The sequence below is a fragment of the Festucalex cinctus genome, chromosome 21 (assembly GCF_051991245.1).
Source record: "Festucalex cinctus isolate MCC-2025b chromosome 21, RoL_Fcin_1.0, whole genome shotgun sequence".
Taxonomy (NCBI): Eukaryota; Metazoa; Chordata; class Actinopteri; order Syngnathiformes; family Syngnathidae; genus Festucalex; species Festucalex cinctus.
The window spans coordinates 168,771-188,476 of NC_135431.1; the positions used below are offsets into that span (position 1 = coordinate 168,771).

Here is a 19,706-nt window from a genome sequence, read left to right on the forward strand (position 1 = left end):
TCATAAACTGATTACACTTAATACCCCACTCCCATTTGCACAAGGACTTTAGGGAATGTGTTTTCACTGGTCCAAAGACTTTCATAACCCTTGTAAGGTCCCTCTTGGAATCCCTGTAAATGATTATTTTATGGTTAATTGACCGTCATTATTGTTTTTTATGGCCACATGCCCGCAAACGTAGCAGTGAGGAAGTTTGAGAAAACAAACCAAAAGGTTTGTCTCAATCCACATGACATAAGAAAGTTTGCCATTTTGGGCAAATTCCGGGTATTTTGCGTACAAACGTGGACGGACGACCTTTGACTTTTCAATCAAATGATCCCAAGCGGGAAGCAGATTATTCTAGCAAGCAAGATAAGCAAGCACACCATCCTGGATCGCGTGGTGGCATCCATCACAGTCAAGTGGAAGCTTTTGCGTTCTTGGTGTGTGCGTGCGTGCGTGCGTGCGTGCGTGCGTGCGTATGTATGTATGTATGCGTGTGGTCTGACTGAAGCACATGGCGTCTATCTTGGGGACAAGCAAAATCTCAAATTGTCTTAGCGCTCTTTTGATGAAGCGTTCCAGATGCATTTGAGCGTGATTAAAGTCTTATCACTTGTGGACCCAGTTAACGTGAAGCTTCCTGTTCAGTGTCTGGAAAGTTTGGATTGGAACTGTTGCATCCAAACGCATTCTTTTTGTCTCTGTCTGAGGGTTAGCGCGAGCTTATTAGGCTTGTATTTCTTTCAAACGTTTCCTCTTTCTAGGAATGCGATTGTAGCGTTGAATGTAAATGCATATTCGCGCAATCGCGTTTCTCTTCAGTTGCAGGTGGGGTATAACCATGCTGCAAGGGGCTGTGAATGATTAGAAAGTGTAGCCAAAGTTGAGATGAAGCAACTGCTCATTGGAGTCTTGCCAATTTGTTTCTTTCATATCAGGGCGGCGTCCGTGTGTGTCGTTAGCATCTGCGATAGCGAAGATTGATTTCATTCATTTTTCAAAGAAATGTCAAATACGCCAGCGGTGAAAAGTTTGGACATGCTTTCTTGAGAAAACGTCTGCTGTATCTTGCGATAGGGAGATTATTGAACGAACACTGGTTTTAATATTCATTCCATAGGATAGAAACTCTACGGTAGACAAAATGATTTTTCCCCCATTGAAAGTTGAAAGATGAAAGATGAAAGTGATGTGGGGAAAAAAAGAAGAGTAATCTTGCAACATTCAAGATTTAATGAGAGAATAATGTGTAAGAATCAATCTTCCACTGACCTTTTTTGTGGAATTTCAGTTTGTGTAATGAAGGACATGAATCAAACTGCTGGCTTGGACATGAAGCACTTTCTGATCGTGGACTTCAGTTCTGTGGGTAAAAACTCCGACAGATTCTTTCGTTCACTCTGCTGCTCGGCTAGCTAACCCTAACCCATGAGAAGCGCTCCGATCATGGACTATAATGACCTTTTTCTCACGAGATGAATTCTGGCGGTATTTGTGAGTTGAAAAACTTCGGAGAATAGATCTTGTACCGAGCCCGTTCATTTACACCGATCTGAACCACTGATGGTTTGGACCAATCACAGACCGACATTGTGTTTTTGGGGCCAGGACATGCAGCTGTGACGAAACCAGGAAGCGCCGACGCCTGGGCAAACAAACAAACAAACCAAACACGGACGAATGGACGCCACAATGAATTCTGTTCTTGCAGAATGACTCGGCGTTTCCTTGTTAAATGTTGAACAGCCAGAGGCGCTTCGTGCATTTCTGGCTGGTAAGATGTTTGCGCTTTTTTCCTCCCCTTCGACGAGAACGAAGACGACATTTTCATCCGTGGCGGTGATTGGTCAAAACAAAAGTGAACAACGGCGCATCGTCCAATCAACTCCAAGTATTTCCCGAACAAATTACTGTGGAGAGATACCAGATGGATATTGCGGACAACTCCCTTGAGTGAAGCGCAATATCAATCTGGTTAGTGCCAGGTTAGGACTTCAGTCCTTTGGGTAAAAACTCCAACTGCTTCTTTCGTTCTGCTGCTAGGCTAGCTAGCATCAACTTTGTGCATGAACAGCCGTCAATGTGTGCAGGCTAGTATTCTCTACTACATGGACATGTTGGCCACTAACTTCTCAACTTTCATCCTTTTCAAATATGAACAACACCGGTGATTGTAACTCCGACTACTACTTCACTTCTTTATCCATAGTTAGCAAACAACCAAATTTCCTTCTGCTAATCCAGACTTTACAGCTCCTACAAGCCTCTGACCCCTGCAGGTCCCTCTCAGATCAATCTCTCTTTCCTTCCAAGCTTATCAGTGAAAAAAACCACAACATTTTGCTCCCTGGCACCAGATCAGTTCTGTGTAAAAATCGACACCTTTTCCATTTGGCCCGATGACTCATCAGCAAACGCGTCCGTTTCATTACTCTGCCTGCGTTCGTCTTTTCCGTCTACGTTCTGGATCTTGGCTTGCTGTCAACTTTCTCAGACTTAAACACAAACAAACAAAAAGAACAGAACTTCTCCTCACTGTAAAAATCAGCACCTTTCAATTTGGATGAAACTTTTGGTATAACCAACTTTTTGTGTCCTGGCCCTCATCAATTTAAGCTTAGCCGTCAGAAACTCAGCAGCCTCCTTCATTGTCTGTTCTCTTCAGGTCTTCCTCATCAGCCCGAGCTGTCCAAGCTTGTCTGATTACCAACCTGCAAAGGCGCCGAACATACAATTGTTAGATTTAGTTTGGGGTGCGGTTGAGCCATATCCTGGAACTGATTGTGATGGATTTAGGAAGTTCTGCTTTGAATGAATATCGTCACGTCGCTGCCTTTCGTTTAAAGGCCCTAACATCAAAAGCTCATTTGATCTTTCCACACATGAATAATGCGCAAGCCATTTAAGGCAAGGATGGGCAGTCTTGGTCCTCGAGGGCCGGAGTCCTGCAGGTTTTGCATGTTTCCCTTCTTCAACACAGCTGATGTACGATCAGCTCATCAGCCAGCTCTCCATAAGACTGATAACGATCCTGTTAATTGGAATCAGCTGCAGTCCGAGTAGGGAAACCACTAAAACCTGCAGTACTCTGGCCCTCGAGGACCGAGATTGCCCAACCCCGATTCAGGGTGTGGAATTGAAGGCCTGATTTGTTGACAATACAAAGTGATTATCATTAAACAGCGTGACCATCTTCTTTTCAAGCGCCCCAAAAAAAAAACCCAAAACCACAAATTTCCCATTTTGTGCTTGTTGTTGCTATTCATAAGTACAGCTGCATGGCTTCGGGATCTGCCAACATACACAACAAAGTGTACTTCCTGGCGGGTGTTGGCACCATTGACAATCTGATAGACATGATTATTATTGCCCGTTAACAAATGTAACATTTTCTCAGAGGCGTGTCGTTCCAAGAAAAACAACCAAAAAAAGAAGTGGACGGGATGTATATTTCCTCTCGAGCCTTGTCAAAAGCTCGGCGTCCATAACAAAACGCGACGTGGCGTCCGTAACAAAACGCTTGATAAATGCTGCTGGCTTTCGGGGAGATTGGAAGGAAAAGCCCCGTCCAAACTTGAATGAGTGAGCGTGACATGGCATCGTCGTACGGAGGGAGGGGCTATCGCCACCATGCTTGGCGGTCGCAGAATGGTCATGTGCTCGTCAACATTCCACACGTAGTCGGAAGGGGGGACGACCAATCAAACAAACAAACAAACATCAAAAGCAGCGCAAGGACCCTTTTGTAACAATGATGTCATTTATTTAAATATATCTTGCTTTGATATCATATAGTTATATATAGCGCTTGTATGGCTGCCATCATTTCTGCTTTAGTTGATTGAACATGACGTAAACGTTGAAATGGTCGGAGCAGCCTCCTGTCCAGTCTTTTCAAATCTATAAATATAGACGCAATGTTGTGTAACTCGTCAACATCTCGTGTTTGGCGCTCGGGCCCACCGAGTCCGTGTCCTTAAGTCCGTCACACCAGCTACCTCAACGTCTTTCCTCTCGTCTTTGTAAGGATTCCAACACATTTGAAAGGACTCCGCGTCAACGTTGGCTTCCGTTGTCCTGGTCGTCATTTTGTTTACGTTTTCTTCTGCTAGCGGCGTCTGCGGCGTCAGGAGACTTGAGTAGAAGGACACTTGGTATGCCTGAGTTGTGTTTTCCAGACGGCTCTCCCAATGTCCAAGGCACTTTTCCCAACCAAGATCATTACAATTGTGGATTGCAGGTGTTTCGCTTGGACCTTGAAAATAGAAAAAACAAATTCACTACTTTCTTCTTGGACGGTTTTTGGCACAATTCTCTTGTTGCTAAGCTTAATGGGCTGTGTTTGTGCAACGTTCTCGTGGGAAGTACTCTCATACCGACACGTTTGCTGCGCTCAGCTTCCAACTGCTCTATTAAAGAAGGAAAAGGAAATGCCTTTGGTATCATCTATCAGGTTACAGGTGTGTACAAAATAATGCGCTTGGTCACCTTATAGCGCACTAGGACACCGTCCGTCTTTCTTTGGACTGCGCATTTGAGCAGATCAAAAACAATCTTTTTTTTTTTTTTTTTTTTTTTTATATATATATATAAATTGTTTCGTCATAATGTAGACACGTTAGAGGACTTTGGTGTGATTGTTCATTATTGATGGTTTTTATTAACTGCGATGTGAATGCGGTCGTAGCAAGACGGCACAGCCTGCCACTGATAAAAGTAGAGTGGCTTGTGTGTCAAGTCTCCAAAGTAGCATCTGTAACGATCAACAGCTGCTTCCAAAATAAAAATATCAATGACTGTTTTTTTTTCCCCCAGATATTTTGAGAAAAGTGAGAATGTGTCTGATTAGTTTCTCTTCAGCCTGCAAATGCGTGAGAGTCGGTTGCTGCCGGACCATGTGTAGCGCGTTAGAAACAGACCCGTTACGGTTAGCCTTGTCAAAGTGTAGCACGCTTTTGAAAATTCACGCTTTCGCATTCATAATGGAAATTCAACTGTCGTGAAAGGATTGCAAATGTTTGCAACCAGCTGCGAGCGAGAGTTACATCTGCGTTTGCTCTTGCGTTAATGATGGGCGCACATCACGTGATGTGTGCCGTAGCTCGTGGCCGGGTTCTGCGCACGCGGCTTCAATTCTTGTACGCCGTGGATGGCGGGTCATAACATCGCTCGTGATTGGTCTGTTTGATGGCGTTTTTTTTTTTCCCGTTGAGGAAACTGTTTGTAAGCGCAGGCGGTGTGTTCCACTTGCTGCCCGGGAGGTCACGTTTGTGAGTGATTTTGTGGATGTGTGTGTGTGACGAGAGAGAGAGAGAAAAAACAAAACCGTGTTTGCTAAGCGTGGAGCTGTTGTGTTTTGGCGAGTTTACGGCCAACAGTAACCGTTGCAAATTGGCATGAAATAATTGCCACGGCGACTTGGCGTGAAAGTCACGTATTGAAAACAACCTGATGGGTATTGCGCGCAAGTAAGAAGGCAGATGCGCGAGCGGCGTGCCGCCGTCGCCTCCCGCACAACTATAACAAGGCCTTTAGCATTTGACATAAATCTGGTTAGCAAGGCATTAGCATGGCTGTCATCTTCTCATTTTTGCTCTGACATGTAAAGAGCAGAGAAGTAGCCTGTGGTTCTTGAGTCTGTCATTGCACTTGGCTGATCTGGTGAAGGGCGGCGCAACGTTTTTGCTCAAAATCTCCGTCCGGCGACCGCATGCTCTCAACTTTGTTTTGTGCAAATGTTAGTGTCTACCGAGCGCGTCTCTGCAGTATTTATTCAGCGGCGATTGCGGAGTCTTCCTACCTTTGCTGGTGTTAGCCGCCCGTGCACATGGGACTGCCGGCAAGACGCGTGAGAAGCCGCGCGCATCTTTTGAAATCTGCCAAAAAGGAGAGAAAGCGGAGATGAAGTTTGAGGGTTCGCATGCGTCGGGTGATCATTGAGGCAACGACGTGTCGGTGATCTGGCTTACATGCGGGTATCGTGCAGTCCCTGGTCTGGTGGTACACGTGGTACACGTGCTTTCTGCACTTGGGGCTAAAGTAGAGCGGACCTGTTGGGGCAACACCATCAAAGAGTCACAAAAAGGCCAACATCTGTTTGGGATCTTTTATTTCCAAATTTTGGAACACTCGACCACGCAAAATGAAAGTTGTCTTTCAAAAGGAAGGTCTCACCTGTGATGTGTTTCAGGTATTTGTCCTTCCTTCTGTGATCTTGCGTGGATCCGACTGCTGAAGGCAGATAAAGAGGGCGTTAAGCGTCAATTTTGCAAAATTGTCTGATGATGATGATGATGATATCGGTTGCAATTTTGCGGGTTGGACTGTCTGATTGGCATCCCTTTGGCCACTTAATTGTCGCAAGCATTACCATCAAACACCAAAGAAACGCCTGATAGCCACTTTTGTCGTTATTCGTATTGCTCAGCTTTAAAAATAATAATAATAATAATAATAATTAAATGAACTTGATCTTTTTGACCAGAAATGCCACCACGATGTGCTGTAATGAAGATTTTCATTTTTTGTGTATGTCCAAATCACATCAGCGTTTTTAGGGTCTAATCCAGCCTTGAGCTTTTTAATGGCGGGCCAGCTAGCCTGATGCTAGCGTCGCATCGCTTCCAGCGAGGACACGCCCGCAGCATTTGATTTGACATCACACACACAATTTTCAAACCTCTTTGACAATTTGTTCAAGAGATATTTTCACTTGAGACACTTGAACAGCCAAGTAGGTTGATACACCTTTTAGCAGTTGCTGACTTATTTTGTTGCAAATATTTGATGAATTTGTGTTTGTGTTGTATTTGAGGGAGGCGTTTATTTGTTAAGTGGATAAGGAATCATCTAATTGGAATGGAAACCGCATGAGGGTGACTTTGCAGCAAGGTTATTTGAGTTCACTAAAAGTAACGGGAAAAAAACTCAAACTAAAATTGAAAAAACAATTTATGAACGAAATCAAATCAAAACGAAAATGCTTTTTTCAAAAACGAAAACGAGCTGAAACTACATTTTATGTGTACAAAACTAACTAAAACTAAGTATAATTACAGCAAAAATGTCCTTTGTTTTCGTCTTTGGTCATCAATTTAATGCATGAGCATTTGGGGATCTTTACAGAAGTGACGTCATCTAGCAGCAGCCAATAGAAAAGCACCTTCAGATGACAGATAAATATTATGCACAAGTAATACACATTTAAAAATATATATATATATATATATATTGAAACGAACTCAAACTAAGCATTTATTCAATAAAATGTAACAGAACCGCCCTGAAAATGTAAAACTGAAAGCGAACTAAAATGAAAAATTCCCAAAGTATATTATCCCTGCGTTGCAGTGGACTGCCTTTTGTCCCCCGCCCCCCCCCCCCCCGGCCGGCCCCAAATGTGACCTCGGGCCATGCACGGCTGCGGCTCACTCACCGTCCGGACGATCCCGTCGCTCCGTTTTCAATCTCCGCAAATCTCTCAGTTGGCCGTGGGGGGTCGCGGTCATGGCGGCGGTGACGGTCGCGGCCGCGGCGCTTCCCCGGCGGCTCCTGGGGGCTTCGGCCGTCTCCCTCGCCGTCCTCGCGGTGGTCTCGGCGCCGCCGCGGCTCAGCTCCTCCACGCGCCGCAGCAGCTGGGACGCGCGCCCGGCGCTCGTGCTCGCGCTCGCGCTCGTGCTCGTGCTCGCTTTGGGCGTCGGTGGCGCGCCGAGCAGCGTGCACGTGAGGAGCAGCAGCAGTCCCGCGGTGACGTGCGCGCGCATCGCCCGCATCGCTCACGCCGACCGCAAAACAAAACAAAAAACAAAAGCAAAGTGTTGTCCTTAATTCTCTTGATAGCTGCAAGACAAGAGAGGATGAAAGTGGTTAAATTTGCCGTGACAAACCCTGGGAACACTTTGTGATTTACAAAAAAAAAAAGTACATCAGATGCCCCCCACAGACAGAAAAAGGCTGCACATTTGCTCCACTTCAACACTTTAACGAGATTGATGTCATGTCAAGATAAAGAAATGATGACAAGGCTTGGACGTGCAAAAAACCAAATGTTTGTTTGCTTTTGTATGCGAAAGGAAAGCGCATTTGGGTCCAGTTGGGAGGAGATATGAAATGGCTGCAACACGTGCACGGGGCATTTTCCCGCCTCCAATTCATCCTGACCAGGCTTATTAGAGTTTGGCAATTTTCATTTGACTTGCTTTTCATTTCGTTTTGAGTTTTCTTTTAATTGAAATGAGTTTGAATTAGTTTTCAGGGTGCTTCTGTTAGTTTTGATTCGTTTTAGGTCTTTAATAAATGCTTACCTTTAGTTTGATTCAGTATTAGTTTTAGTTGTTTTTTAAAAAAATGTGGATTACATGTGCGCAATATTTAAAATAAGAAAACCACATGGGAGCGACGTCATCTTTTGGTGCTTTTCTATTGGCTGCTGCTCAATGATGTCACTTATGCGCGACATACTTTCAAACGTCCGTATTTTGGTTCATATCCAAAGAAATCACGTACATTTCAAATCGTCCCCAAAGGCTCATGCATTCAATTCATTACCAAAGAGGAAAACATTTTTGCTATCATTATAGTTTTCGTTTGCTTTGTAAACAAATTGGAGTCTGTTAGTTTTCATTTTTTGCTTTATTTTCTTCACAAAATTGCTTTTTGAATTTTCGTTTGAGTCAATTTGATGTACTAAAATAATCTTGGTAAGAACCGATTTGGTATCGATGCGAATGCCAGTCTTATTTTAAGGTATCGGCGACCGTTTTACAATCAGGGACAAGAAATTAAAAATGATATCTGAATGCAAAGTTGCCCTTAACTTGATGCAATTTAAAATGGAAAATGATATTTTGGGATATAGATGTCTTTCTTTCAAATCATCTGTCATTTATGGCTGGGGAATTTTATTGACTCGTGGTATCGGTATTTGCTATCTGTAGTGTTGACTACTCGAGTTGCGTATCGTTTCGGGGAAAAAAAAAAAAGTGCCATCAAACATCCCGAATCCTGACCATGCGCCATCACATGCATGCATTGTGTAAATCCAACATACTCGCTTTTGTACACAGGAAAAAGCTTGTGCTAAATTGCATCAGGTACTCATGACAACTTTTGGCCGACCAAAAACTGCGTGGACAATCCAGATTTAGAGTGCAAATAAATGCAAAAAACCCTTTGGGTGCTTAAAAACAAAAACAAACCAAAATCCTCCTGATCATTCTGATGACGAATCAAGCAACTTTGCACACACAGAAAATCCCACAGACATTTTTTGTTGTTGCTTTTCTGAAATTCAAAAGATTTGAGATGTTTTGCATTCTAAACATGCACCAAAAGGGGAAAAAATGAAATGATGCTTTTTTTTTTTCTTCTTTTTTTAAATCCTCCTCTGTCTGTCTCATGACATTCGGATCAAATAAAACTTCCCCAAAAGTCCTTTTTGACTCAAATGAAAAAGAAATGAGCAATTGAAAAGATGACCAGACGTACCTTGGACGTGCTTTTTTTTCTTTTTTCTTTTTTTGTAGTCCTCTTGAAAGTCCGCTCATGAAAGAAAAGCAGTCCAGTCGCCTGCGCGCGCAACAAGAAAATTGTTCAATTTGCAGGCGTCCAAAGTGCCGCGAGTCAATTGTGGGCGAGTGGCCGGTGCCGGTCCGAATGCGTGAGGCAGTGAGGCAGTGAAGAAGTGAGGCAGTGAGTGAATGAGGGGTCCCGGCGCAAGCAGCCGCTGTCCGCACGTTGCACGCGTGGGACTCACTCCGCCATGCCAGCGCTCAGGAGGAGGAGGAGGAGGAGGAGGAGAATGATGGCCAACATCCTTCCTCTCCTTTATTAGGCCGCCACCTCCCGCTCATTCCTTCCAGGGAAATTCCCAAGCGGCCTGCTTCAGATCCATCAATTGCACGATTGTCAAACTTCTCCCAAGTGCGCTCGTTCGCAAAACTTGAACAAGTTGTTGAGGTGGATTTGGCTGCCCCGCCTCTTTTTTTTCAGCCACCCAATCGCCTCAAGGCTCCCAAAACTTTTCGCCGTCCGCTCAACAAGTTTTGTATGTTCCGCTTCTCTGTTTCACCATCACACGTCCATTTCTTTTAGATGGATTTATTATTTACTTTTCTTTTCGTTTTGTGATTATTTTTTTTTTAATTCCAATAACATAGATACAGCACGAGGGGGGGAAAAAAAAAAAGTGATTCCAATAAACCCCCCCACTGGCCCCATTTTTCATATTTAGCAAATGAAAAGATTAGAATGTTTCGGTGAGTCAACTTGTGGCTTCTTCCAAAAAGTGCTGATTCCACTCCCACTTGATATTTACTGCCAAACTCATCACAAGGCTTAGTTTGCCTCACTGACCTGAATACCATATATGACCGCGATAGCACGTCCATGCACGTCTTTTTCTTTTATGACTCAGTTCCTTTCTTCGATTTGGTAGGGGCATCTTTTGTTCAATTACAGTTAGAATTCTTTCATCCAAAACATTATTAAGCATATCATTGATTTCAGGCAAGTTGTAAAATGTCTGACATCCTCTTGTTTATGTTTAATACATTGAATCAGCATCCCAACTCCTGCTCTTCCTACTAAGCACTGTCTCAAATGTTCTCCGATTTGGCTACTGTCAAATTTTGTACAGGATGGTCTGGCGAGAAACGTTTTTTGGGAGGGGCCTCAAAAGTCTTGGCCGATTGACATTCACATCACTGGTTAGCCTGCAGTCCACTAGCTTCATGCTAATGCTCATTAGCATCTTGAAAGGTGCTTTGTGGAGTTTGTGATCACTTATTTTCACCGGCGACTGCCACCTCTGGCCTAAAGTGGAACTGCAGCCTCTGTGTTGTGCATGTGCAAATACTCTGAAAAACTCTTGCATTTTATGTTTGGTTTTTTTTGTTTTTGTTTTTTTTTTCACTTTTCTTGGAGTCTGAGTTGGAGTTTGGGCTGTGCTCCATCTTGTTTGTTTTGTTTTTTTCTTTTTTTGCAGTTTCAATCCCCAGTTGTGCCATCTGCTAACACTAAACGTTGGCAGTGATGAGCATGACGTCACCCTCCACCTGATGGAGAAAATCGCAAAACATTTTCAACTCCGCAATGCACCTTTAAGCGATGAATTGAACGCCAATGACGTAGCAACACGTGTAGACAATGAAATACTCACGCGTGCATTTTTTTTGACTAACATTCGTGCTAACAAAACGCGCGCTTGACTGTGGAACAGTCAAATCGAGCGAAAGCCCAAATGTGTGCTGACCGATTATCGGAAGGCGTTAACGTGGCGAATTGGAGGCGGCGCTCGTCACTCCCGCCTGGTGGCGTCGTTACGCAAGCGCGGCACTTGACCCACGTTGGTTCCCCGTTTGAGTAGTGACTCATGATGTCTTGTTTTGCACGCCGATGCGAGATGGCAGGCGGGGGCTCCATCATGTGCAATGACACGATTGGGTCAAGCCAGTCAGATCAGATCGATGAGAAGTTGAGTGTGAGTTTAAAGCAGCGTGACGCGCCTTTTTGATTGAGTCCAGCGTCACATGCGAGCGAGCGATCGGCCGCAGTCGTTGCGCGACGCGTCCCAAACGACACTTTTCATTTCATCCGGCGCGTGTCTTGCTTCCTAATCGATTCATCGGATGAGCAGGATGTGGCTTTTTGTTGTTCTTTGCGTTGTGGTGTCCAAATCAGGCGAAACTTCACTTCCTCTCCGCAATTTGTTATTCAAGGCCGCTGTCCTCAAAAAAAAAAAAAAAAAACTTATTTACTTGGTGGTGTTTTTTTTTTTTTTTAATTATTATTAGAAGATTTGTAATCAGTAAGACTTTGCCTGGGGATGTATTTATATTTAGAATCGAAAACTTTCTTACCTAGGGTGATGAATCTAATTGAATATTCTCAAACAAGAAAATAGCTCACAAATTTGCCACTATATAAGTCAAGTCATCTTTATTGATAAAAAAAAATAATAATAAATTTGCAACTATTAAAAAAAAAAAAATGCCAATTTGCCACTTCATAAAGTGGCAAATTTTTGAGGAAAGAACCAACATAGGAGAAATCAACGCAGCGTAGTTGTAGTCTACCGTGAGATTCGTTGGTGCTTAATGGAAGACTGTTTCCAAAATGAAAATGCAGTATGGAAATGGATTTCTGGATTTCATCTTTACTCGTCATATGCGACAGCACTTCCTGATCCCCTATCAGCTGACTCACACTAACCAATGGGAAGCTAGCAGACTTGAGGTCAATGCAAGTGAAGGACGGAACGGAGAGCAGCAGATTCGACACATCAACTTAGCAACTTGTTAAAAAAAATCAAATAAAATAATACATTTGTACAAATGATGAAATGCTTGATCCTCAGTGTGCTTAACATGATATGATTCATCTCTACGAAAGCAATTCATGACTCTCCTTATTTGAAAAGCCCACCGAAAAGTATTTGCTCAAACATCCGAGTACACGACGTGTATTTCGCAAAAGTGTCACTTGGTAATAGTCGCAAATATACCTTTTTTTTTTGCTTGCAAATTTTCCACTTTGTAAAGTGATCATAAGACTTAATTTTAAGATAATAACATGAAAAAATTTCTCGTGAAATTGCATCTTTTCTTATACAAGTAATGTTTTTCAACAAATTTCAAGCTTTCTCCAAAATGAATTGATTGGAACGTTGGTGGTTTTTCTCTTCCAACTTATGTCACCGTCAGCACACGCCGATCGGATGCGATCTTGCAGAAAGCCTCTTTGATGATCGGCGCCGGAGATTCGGAGCGCGTCCAATGGATGACGCCGCGATGATGAATGGCTCCTTTGCAACGCCGTCGTGTCGGAAAAGGAAAGACGGAAAGTTGCCGGAAGCGCGCTCTCGGAAAAACCGGCGGGGAAAAAGCCGGTCACGGGGCCCCGCCGACCTCCGTGTCGCGCGTTTGATTTTCAACGCTGCACACGCGACCGGCGTCAGCGTGGACAAACGGAAGGGCAAAAAATTGGGAAAAGAAACATCCCTCATTCATCCCTGTCCATCCGACCGACCATCCGTCCGTCCAGCCTCATTTTGTCCGTCCAATTTGATTTGCAAGAAACTGCCGCGCCCCAGGAAGGTTAAAAATCCTACTTGGAATTTAACATCATTCCAGCGTCCAACAATAATTAGTTAGAATGCGACTGCTAACTTCCTAGCTGGACGCATGAGGCCTTCGGAGACGCCGTCGTCGGGTGTCAACTTGGTTTTCCTCAAATGGATGAGAGACATTTTGATGCGAAATGGATTCCAAAAAGTTCAATAAATCCCAAAAATATACATGGCTAAAATGCTTGTCCTGACTAAAAGTAGACTAAAATGTTGACACATTTTGTTGACTAAAACTAGACACATAAAAGGAGGTTTTCTTGGAGTCAAATAAAAACGTAAAACGCTCGACTGAATAAAAATGGGATGAGATGAACTGACTGTCATAGAAACTAACAAGCGTGACTTATGTGTGTTGCGCATGCGAGCGGCAGATTGCGAGTGCGCGTGTGCTGGACTTTGCAACCGTTTGTGAACAGAAAAGCAGGCTGGCTCGAACCATTCTGCTGCCTTCCATCTTCTGCCTCTTGTGTTCAGATGACGTATAGCCAGCACATGTGAATGTGAAAAGCGCCAGCAATTCTTCATTGCAGCAAACGTATGATAAGTTATGATTGCCGATGATTCCGAAAGCGGACGTCTTTGGAGTCGCCATGAATTGTGTGGTTGAAATGGAGGAAAGAATGTGTCGGACATCCGCTGGTGTACAAGTGGCGTCGACGAGCCAAATCCAATTGAGGCTTGTCAATTGTTTGAGGGACACGATTCCTTTTGGATAATTGTGGCAGCTGCTGCGCACGCACGCACGCACGTCCGCATCACAGTACCGTTAAGCCACGCACACGCGGGCGCCAAAGCGATGACTCAGCATCAGTCAGGGGTGGGCGTGTCCATCGCAAACTGTCCTGTCGCTCTTGCTCACATTTCAACATTCCAATGGCAAAAACGACTTTTTTTTTTTTTTTTTAACCCCATCTTGACCTGATAACCGACTGCAGCCGTCTTCTTTTCTTCTTCTTCTTACTTCTTTTTTCTTCTTCTTGTTGTTTTCTAATTTATATTTCTCAATAGAATTTACCAATAAATGAAGAAAAAAATCTTTTCTTCATCTTCTTCTGACTTCTTCTTCCACTTCATCGTCAGAAAGTTTCTAGCTAGCTTTGAAAGTGAGTTGCTTTGTTTTGAGTTTTGCGTAACCATGACGACAGCCCTTCCGACTTTTGAGCGGCTTGAAGGCTCCGTTGGCACTGCATTCTATGACATCTTATCGTTCCAAAAGCAAACATGACTTGTGATGGAATGTGAAGGGAATGGAAGGCATCCGTGACGTGACACGCATCTGCACCGAACGGAGCAAAACCCCGACCGAGTGTTTGATCTCATCGGTGGACATTTTGCTTTTCCGGTATTTCTTCCTGAAGCCGTCAGCAGCCGCGTGCTTCCGTCCGAGCGCCATCTTGCCGGCCTTTTCTTTTCCTTGCCGGCATTTTCTTTTCCTTGCCGGCCTTTTCTTTTCCTTGCCGGCCTTTTCTTTTCCTTGCCGGCATTTTCTTTTCCTTGCCGGCATTTTCTTTTCCTTGCCGGCCTTTTCTTTTCCTTGCCGGACTTTCCTTTTCCTGCATCCTCGCGCTCGTCCGGTAAAGACGGGCAGGCAGCTCTTGCGAAGCGGTGATGTCATCCCCCCCGAGGAGACGTCCATCCCATCACGTTACATGAAACAGAAGAAAAGAAAGTCGAGTGCGAGTGAGGTGATTGGAAGCAAAAGTCCCCCGGGAGGATCCGTTGGGAAACATTTGAAAGGATGCCGACTGTGCAAAGTGGAGCTGGGACCACTTGAGGAAGGACTGGACCGGACTTTGAATATCCGTCACGTCACGTCACGTAACGGCGAGCTGTTTGTTTGTTTGCGTGCTTGAATGGCCACTTGGCGTCACAGTGGGCGGCCATCTTGATGGTCTTTTGAAAGCAACGCGGCTTGTGTCTTGAAATTTGTGTCCTCGTATTTCTTCCACTAGTGAGCACGCGTTCCGTTTTGGATCCAAACTTTCTCAATTGTGACTTTTTGCAATGAGAAATTCGTCATTGGCTTTCTTTCCATAATTGATCAATATTTTGGTCCATAATTCACGTGAGAACATTTGCAGTAAGCTTTTATTTGGTAGTACAGTGTTTGCTGGTTTTCCGCTGGCGGTTGGCTTCCAAAAAATGACATTTGCAAAGTAGTTTGCTTTACGTTTGACATTTATTAGAACAGTTTTAAGGCTCTAAAAGGCTTCATAACACAATTGATCCGCTTTACTCATCGAGGCATTTACATTTCTTCACGTTTCTCTCATGTTCAAACCTTCATCAATTTGATCAAATAGGTACAGTACTGTTAAAAAACAACAACACAATACCACGAGGCTGCAAAAAGTGAACCGTGTTATAACTGTACCTTGCAATTATTATTATTTTTCCTCATTTGAATTTTGTGTGAATTTCTCATGACGGTTGGAATCCGTCCAGTAATTCATGTAAACAATCGATGGTTCCAAAGGCCGATCGATCAACAAATTGTGTTTGCTTTCAACTGCCATTTATCCTGGCACAAATGAATTGTGACACGCGTGCGATGTTGCTGTAAATGTCGCTCCCATTTTCACGCGAAATCCTCCTCAAGCCATTTGGCAGTGGAGATGATGCCGGAGTCGTTCTCAGGAAAAGCCGAACCAGCGCTGCGGCGAAAAGTCGCTCGCTCGCTCACTCAGGTTACATCAGCTGAGCTCTCTGGAAGCACCGCAACGCTTCCGCCATTATGCATGACATCCGACCTCAAGATGATCACGGCTGCGGATTTCGTCTCGCTCCAACATCCAGGAAGGCAGACGCAAAAAAAACAAACAAAAGCCACTTTTCTCGCAACTGGCCTGTGTCCTTCTTGCCTGTGGCAGGGTTAGGGTTCAAATGCTTTTTAAAAAACGAAAACTAACTGAAACTACATTTGACAAAATGTTTTTCATCTTTGGTAATCAATTGAAATGTGAGTTGAAGTCCATTGATTTGAATATGAACTGAAGTAAAAATGTTTGAAAGCGTGTAACAGAAGTGACGTCATCTTGCAGCATCCAATAGAAAAGCACCAAAAGATGACGATGTTTTCTTTTGTTTTCTTTTGTTTTTAAAGATTGCACACAAACTTGCTGTGACCTGTCCAACTCGACTCGAATCCCATCAACTTTCTCTTGACCAAAAAAAAGTCACTTTGTCGTGGAGAAACGTCATAAAGCGAAAAAATAACCAGCCTAAAACAACAAGTGGGAAAAGAGAAAAATGTCTGAAATGAAGCAAAACAAACGAGGAATGAGTTGAGAGGATGATGCCGGACGTGCCAATTTGACAAACGGCTTCAGCGTGTCTGCTTTCGCTCCACTGGGGATGTTGGCATGAAAGCGATGCGAGGCCATGACGGACGGACGGACGATGCGATCGCTTTGATTTATTGGAGTGAGTGAGAATCAAGTGTGAGTTGGAGGAAGGAAAGAAAGAAAGAAAGAAGGTGTGCACGTGCGGCCGCGCGTAACAAACACGTCAAGTGTGTCTGTCAGCAAGCGCACATCACATTTCTGACACAGCGTCCCAGCCGGGTTTTTTGTTTTTTTGTTGTTGTTTTTTGTGTCTGCAAGCTTGTGTTATACTGCCCCCGGTGGCCAAGTTGCTCAAAGCAATGAATTCTTCATCATGCGCAATATCCGCTTTGCGATTGGCCGGCAACAGCAATAGGAAAGGTGCATGTCCTATTTGAGTCCACTCGTATCTGTGACTTTGAATGCGTGTGGCTTTAAAAGGCGGCAAAACGCCTTAAACGCTTTGGCGTTATTGTGACCGCTTTTCGGCTTTTTGATGGTTCTGACCAAGTCGTTTCAAAATAAGATCATGCCCAGGGGTTAAACTTGACTTTTCCGCAGTTGTGCTTTTTGAAGTGGCAATGAAATGATTGCCGTCTTTTTGCCCTGGCTGATTTCTACCTGAGTCTGAAAGTAACATCGTCAGCGCAAAATATCAAATGTGTCAAATTCAACATCCACATTACGGTGACAAAAGTCTTTTGGAGAAAACAATCAACGGACGGTGTTGGATAATCATGCATGCTTTTGTTTTGAAGGAGCCAATAAATGGACGTCTGCACGCTGACGACTTTTCATTGTGACATCATCAAAGTGTCACCAAATTGTCAAATATCGGCACAAACCTTGAGTGACGTGTTGTCGTATTGCTTTTCATACGGTTGAAAACGTTGAAACGCCGGCCGGCCCGTGTGACGAATCGGACGTGACTGGAGCCTGAAAGCAATTTGTTTGTCTTTGGCGCAAAAACGACTTCCTTCCGATGTGCTCCGACTGAGCGTAATCGCACACAAGAGCGGCTTGTTAAAGGCGGGGCCTCGTCTTTCTTTGCCTCTTGGACAAAACGTTGGCGGAGGTCGTAACAAAAAAACAAAAAACAGGACGGCTGGGCCACAGCAGATCACGCTTGAAGATGGATGAGGTGAGAGGAGACTCTGCATGGCGCACCTCCAAGCAACACCGCTTCGTGACTACTCCTACCTAAGGTCACGGTAGCACCGCGGCACAACCCCCTGGGCCCCGGGGGGGCCACCGGCTGTGAGCGAAGGTCATCCTTGTTGACATGCGTGATGTCATCCGCCCACTTTTTTGGAGTTGGCGTTGTCATATCTCAACGAGTGTCATCAGGAAGGTCAGCGCGCGTTCCCGTCCAAAAATGCAGCCGCCCAGACGGCAATAATAGAAAATCATCACTTCTCGGCCCCTGGGAGACCAATCATAACAAATAAGAGGGAAATTCTCACAGGAAGTCGTTATTTAGTGTTCCCGGCGGAGAACTTGAACGGTGGCCACTCCACGTCGTGTCTTCCGCTCTCAGCAACGTGCAAACGTTTGCAACATTTTGACGTCTTGGAGTGGAAGATGTTGACGGAACTTTCTTGCCCAAGTAACAGACCTCGTGCAGGCCTTTTTTGTGCATTCCAGCCCGTCATATTTGCTGGTGATCACAATATTGCCTTCATCAATTCCAAACAAAATTCCAAACTATGCGTCATGAAATGGAAACATACTTGCAAAATAAACAATCTTACATTCATGAACTCATTGACTGGCAGCCATTTTGAGTGACGCAACGCCCTTCGCTCCCGGCTGTTTATTGGATTTGGACTGCTTTTGCAAGGCCCACAGAATATTGTTGTATTGCTATAAAAACATGGACGTCTCTTCTTTCATCAGGGGGAAAAAAAAAAAAAACAAGTTGATTTCTATTTGGTTCCGTTTTGCAGCAATTAGCAACTTTCATCATTATTGACAAATCTGCTTAGAATTGAGCTTTTTTAACATGGACCTGCTTGATCTCTTATACTCTGCTGCCACCTGCTGGCCATTTGTGTAATAACTAGCATTTCTTCAACCTTTCTTTGCAGTTGAGAGGCTGCATCGAAGTCTTCTGGATGCTCTAGCATTAAAAAAATAAAATAAACGTATAAATATGTCTTTGGGACATTTCAAATGGAGCAAATGATTAACTTGATGTTATATCGCATATTATTATTATAGTAATTGTAGAAAAAACAATTTCGACTGACTGTGTATGAATCCCCGAGCATGATAAAGAAAGCTGGCCAAAAGAGAGCCAAAAATAAACCAAAAATAAAAACAATGGTGTAGGAAAACAGATGTGGAATAATGAGCGAGGCCAAAAGCAATAAAAGTGCAAATCAATTTGAGGGAAGACGATATTGAAAATGGATTGCGTCCGATTGCGGCCTCCCACCGATTGGATCGGAGAGCGAGTCACGCTCGAGGCCGACTGCACATTTGAGTGCCGCCCTCTGGGAACGGACGGACGAAGGACGGACGAAGGACGGACGAAGGACGGACGGCTCATGGTTTATGGCCTTGCCCAAGCACATGCTTCCATTTGGACAGCAAAGCGCTTCTTCTTTTATTGCATGTGGCCTGAGGACGACATTCAAAATGTCGTTGACTTTTGCAACCGGGTTTATTTTGGATTGCTGGTGCTAAAAATCAGCTCGTTTGGCAATTTCCACCCTCACCCACAACAAGTGGGAATTTTGAAATACAGCCATCTTGCTTTTGTACTCACTTTGGCCCCTCCCACATGCGTGCACGCAACAAACATATGAAAAGATACTTCAAGCAAGAAGTCTGACTTTGGCCACTTGCGCACTTGAAGTTTCATCAGTCGCTCGAGCCAACCAAAGAATGTTGTCAAGCCAAAATCCGCCATCGTGATGCCAACAGATCAAGTGGAACCCCAATTTGGCTTTTCATCAACATGCTCGTCGTGTTTTGGAAAGACAAAAAATCAAGCAAGGCTTGCGTTCACGCCTGGAATATTTTCACTCAACATGACGGGGACAAATAAGCTCCTCCCTCAAATAGTCCCCCACTGATGGCTTACAAAGAACGAGTGGAGCCTATTTAAATGCTGTTGCGAACCAAAACAGAGGCACCCTATGGAAGAGTGTACATCTGCTGGCTGAATTCAAGCCGCATTGGAGGATGGTCGGAAGGATATTTCCGAGCATCCTCCAACGCAGCATTAGCATGAGCGTGTTGTGAACAACAAGGCAAGCATGTAA

At 44.2% G+C, this 19,706-nt stretch overlaps 2 protein-coding genes across 7 annotated transcripts in view; one reads left to right on the forward strand and one right to left on the reverse strand.

The window, feature by feature from the left end:
* Positions 1-19,706, forward strand: part of acp1 (acid phosphatase 1) — a 34,790-nt gene that overhangs the window by 11,244 nt on the left and 3,840 nt on the right. The window lies entirely within an intron of this gene.
* On the reverse strand, positions 3,736-9,892 carry alkal2a (ALK and LTK ligand 2a). 2 transcript variants are annotated; one of them, XM_077511291.1, is made up of 6 exons: positions 9,475-9,890; positions 7,424-7,827; positions 6,163-6,219; positions 5,958-6,038; positions 5,789-5,864; positions 3,738-4,243 (listed from the first exon to the last, which is right to left on the reverse strand). In XM_077511291.1, exons 2-5 carry the CDS (start codon positions 7,758-7,760, stop codon positions 5,800-5,802), a joined length of 540 nt encoding a protein of 179 aa, XP_077367417.1. In that variant the 5' UTR covers positions 7,761-7,827; positions 9,475-9,890; the 3' UTR covers positions 3,738-4,243; positions 5,789-5,799. The 2 variants fall into 2 exon arrangements, with proteins under 2 accessions (XP_077367416.1, XP_077367417.1); XM_077511290.1 differs by having other exon boundaries at positions 3,736-4,243; positions 5,789-6,038; positions 9,475-9,892.

Excerpts from the sequence above, each read along its gene's own strand:
- alkal2a (XM_077511290.1), bottom strand. The coding sequence starts at position 7,760 with ATGCGGGCGATGCGCGCGCACGTCACCGCGGGACTGCTGCTGCTCCTC. Across the intron at positions 6,220-7,423 it reads GCGACGGGATCGTCCGGACG|CAGTCGGATCCACGCAAGAT; the intron begins GTGAGTGAGCCG and ends ATCTGCCTTCAG. Across the intron at positions 6,039-6,162 it reads ATACCTGAAACACATCACAG|GTCCGCTCTACTTTAGCCCC; the intron begins GTGAGACCTTCC and ends TTGCCCCAACAG.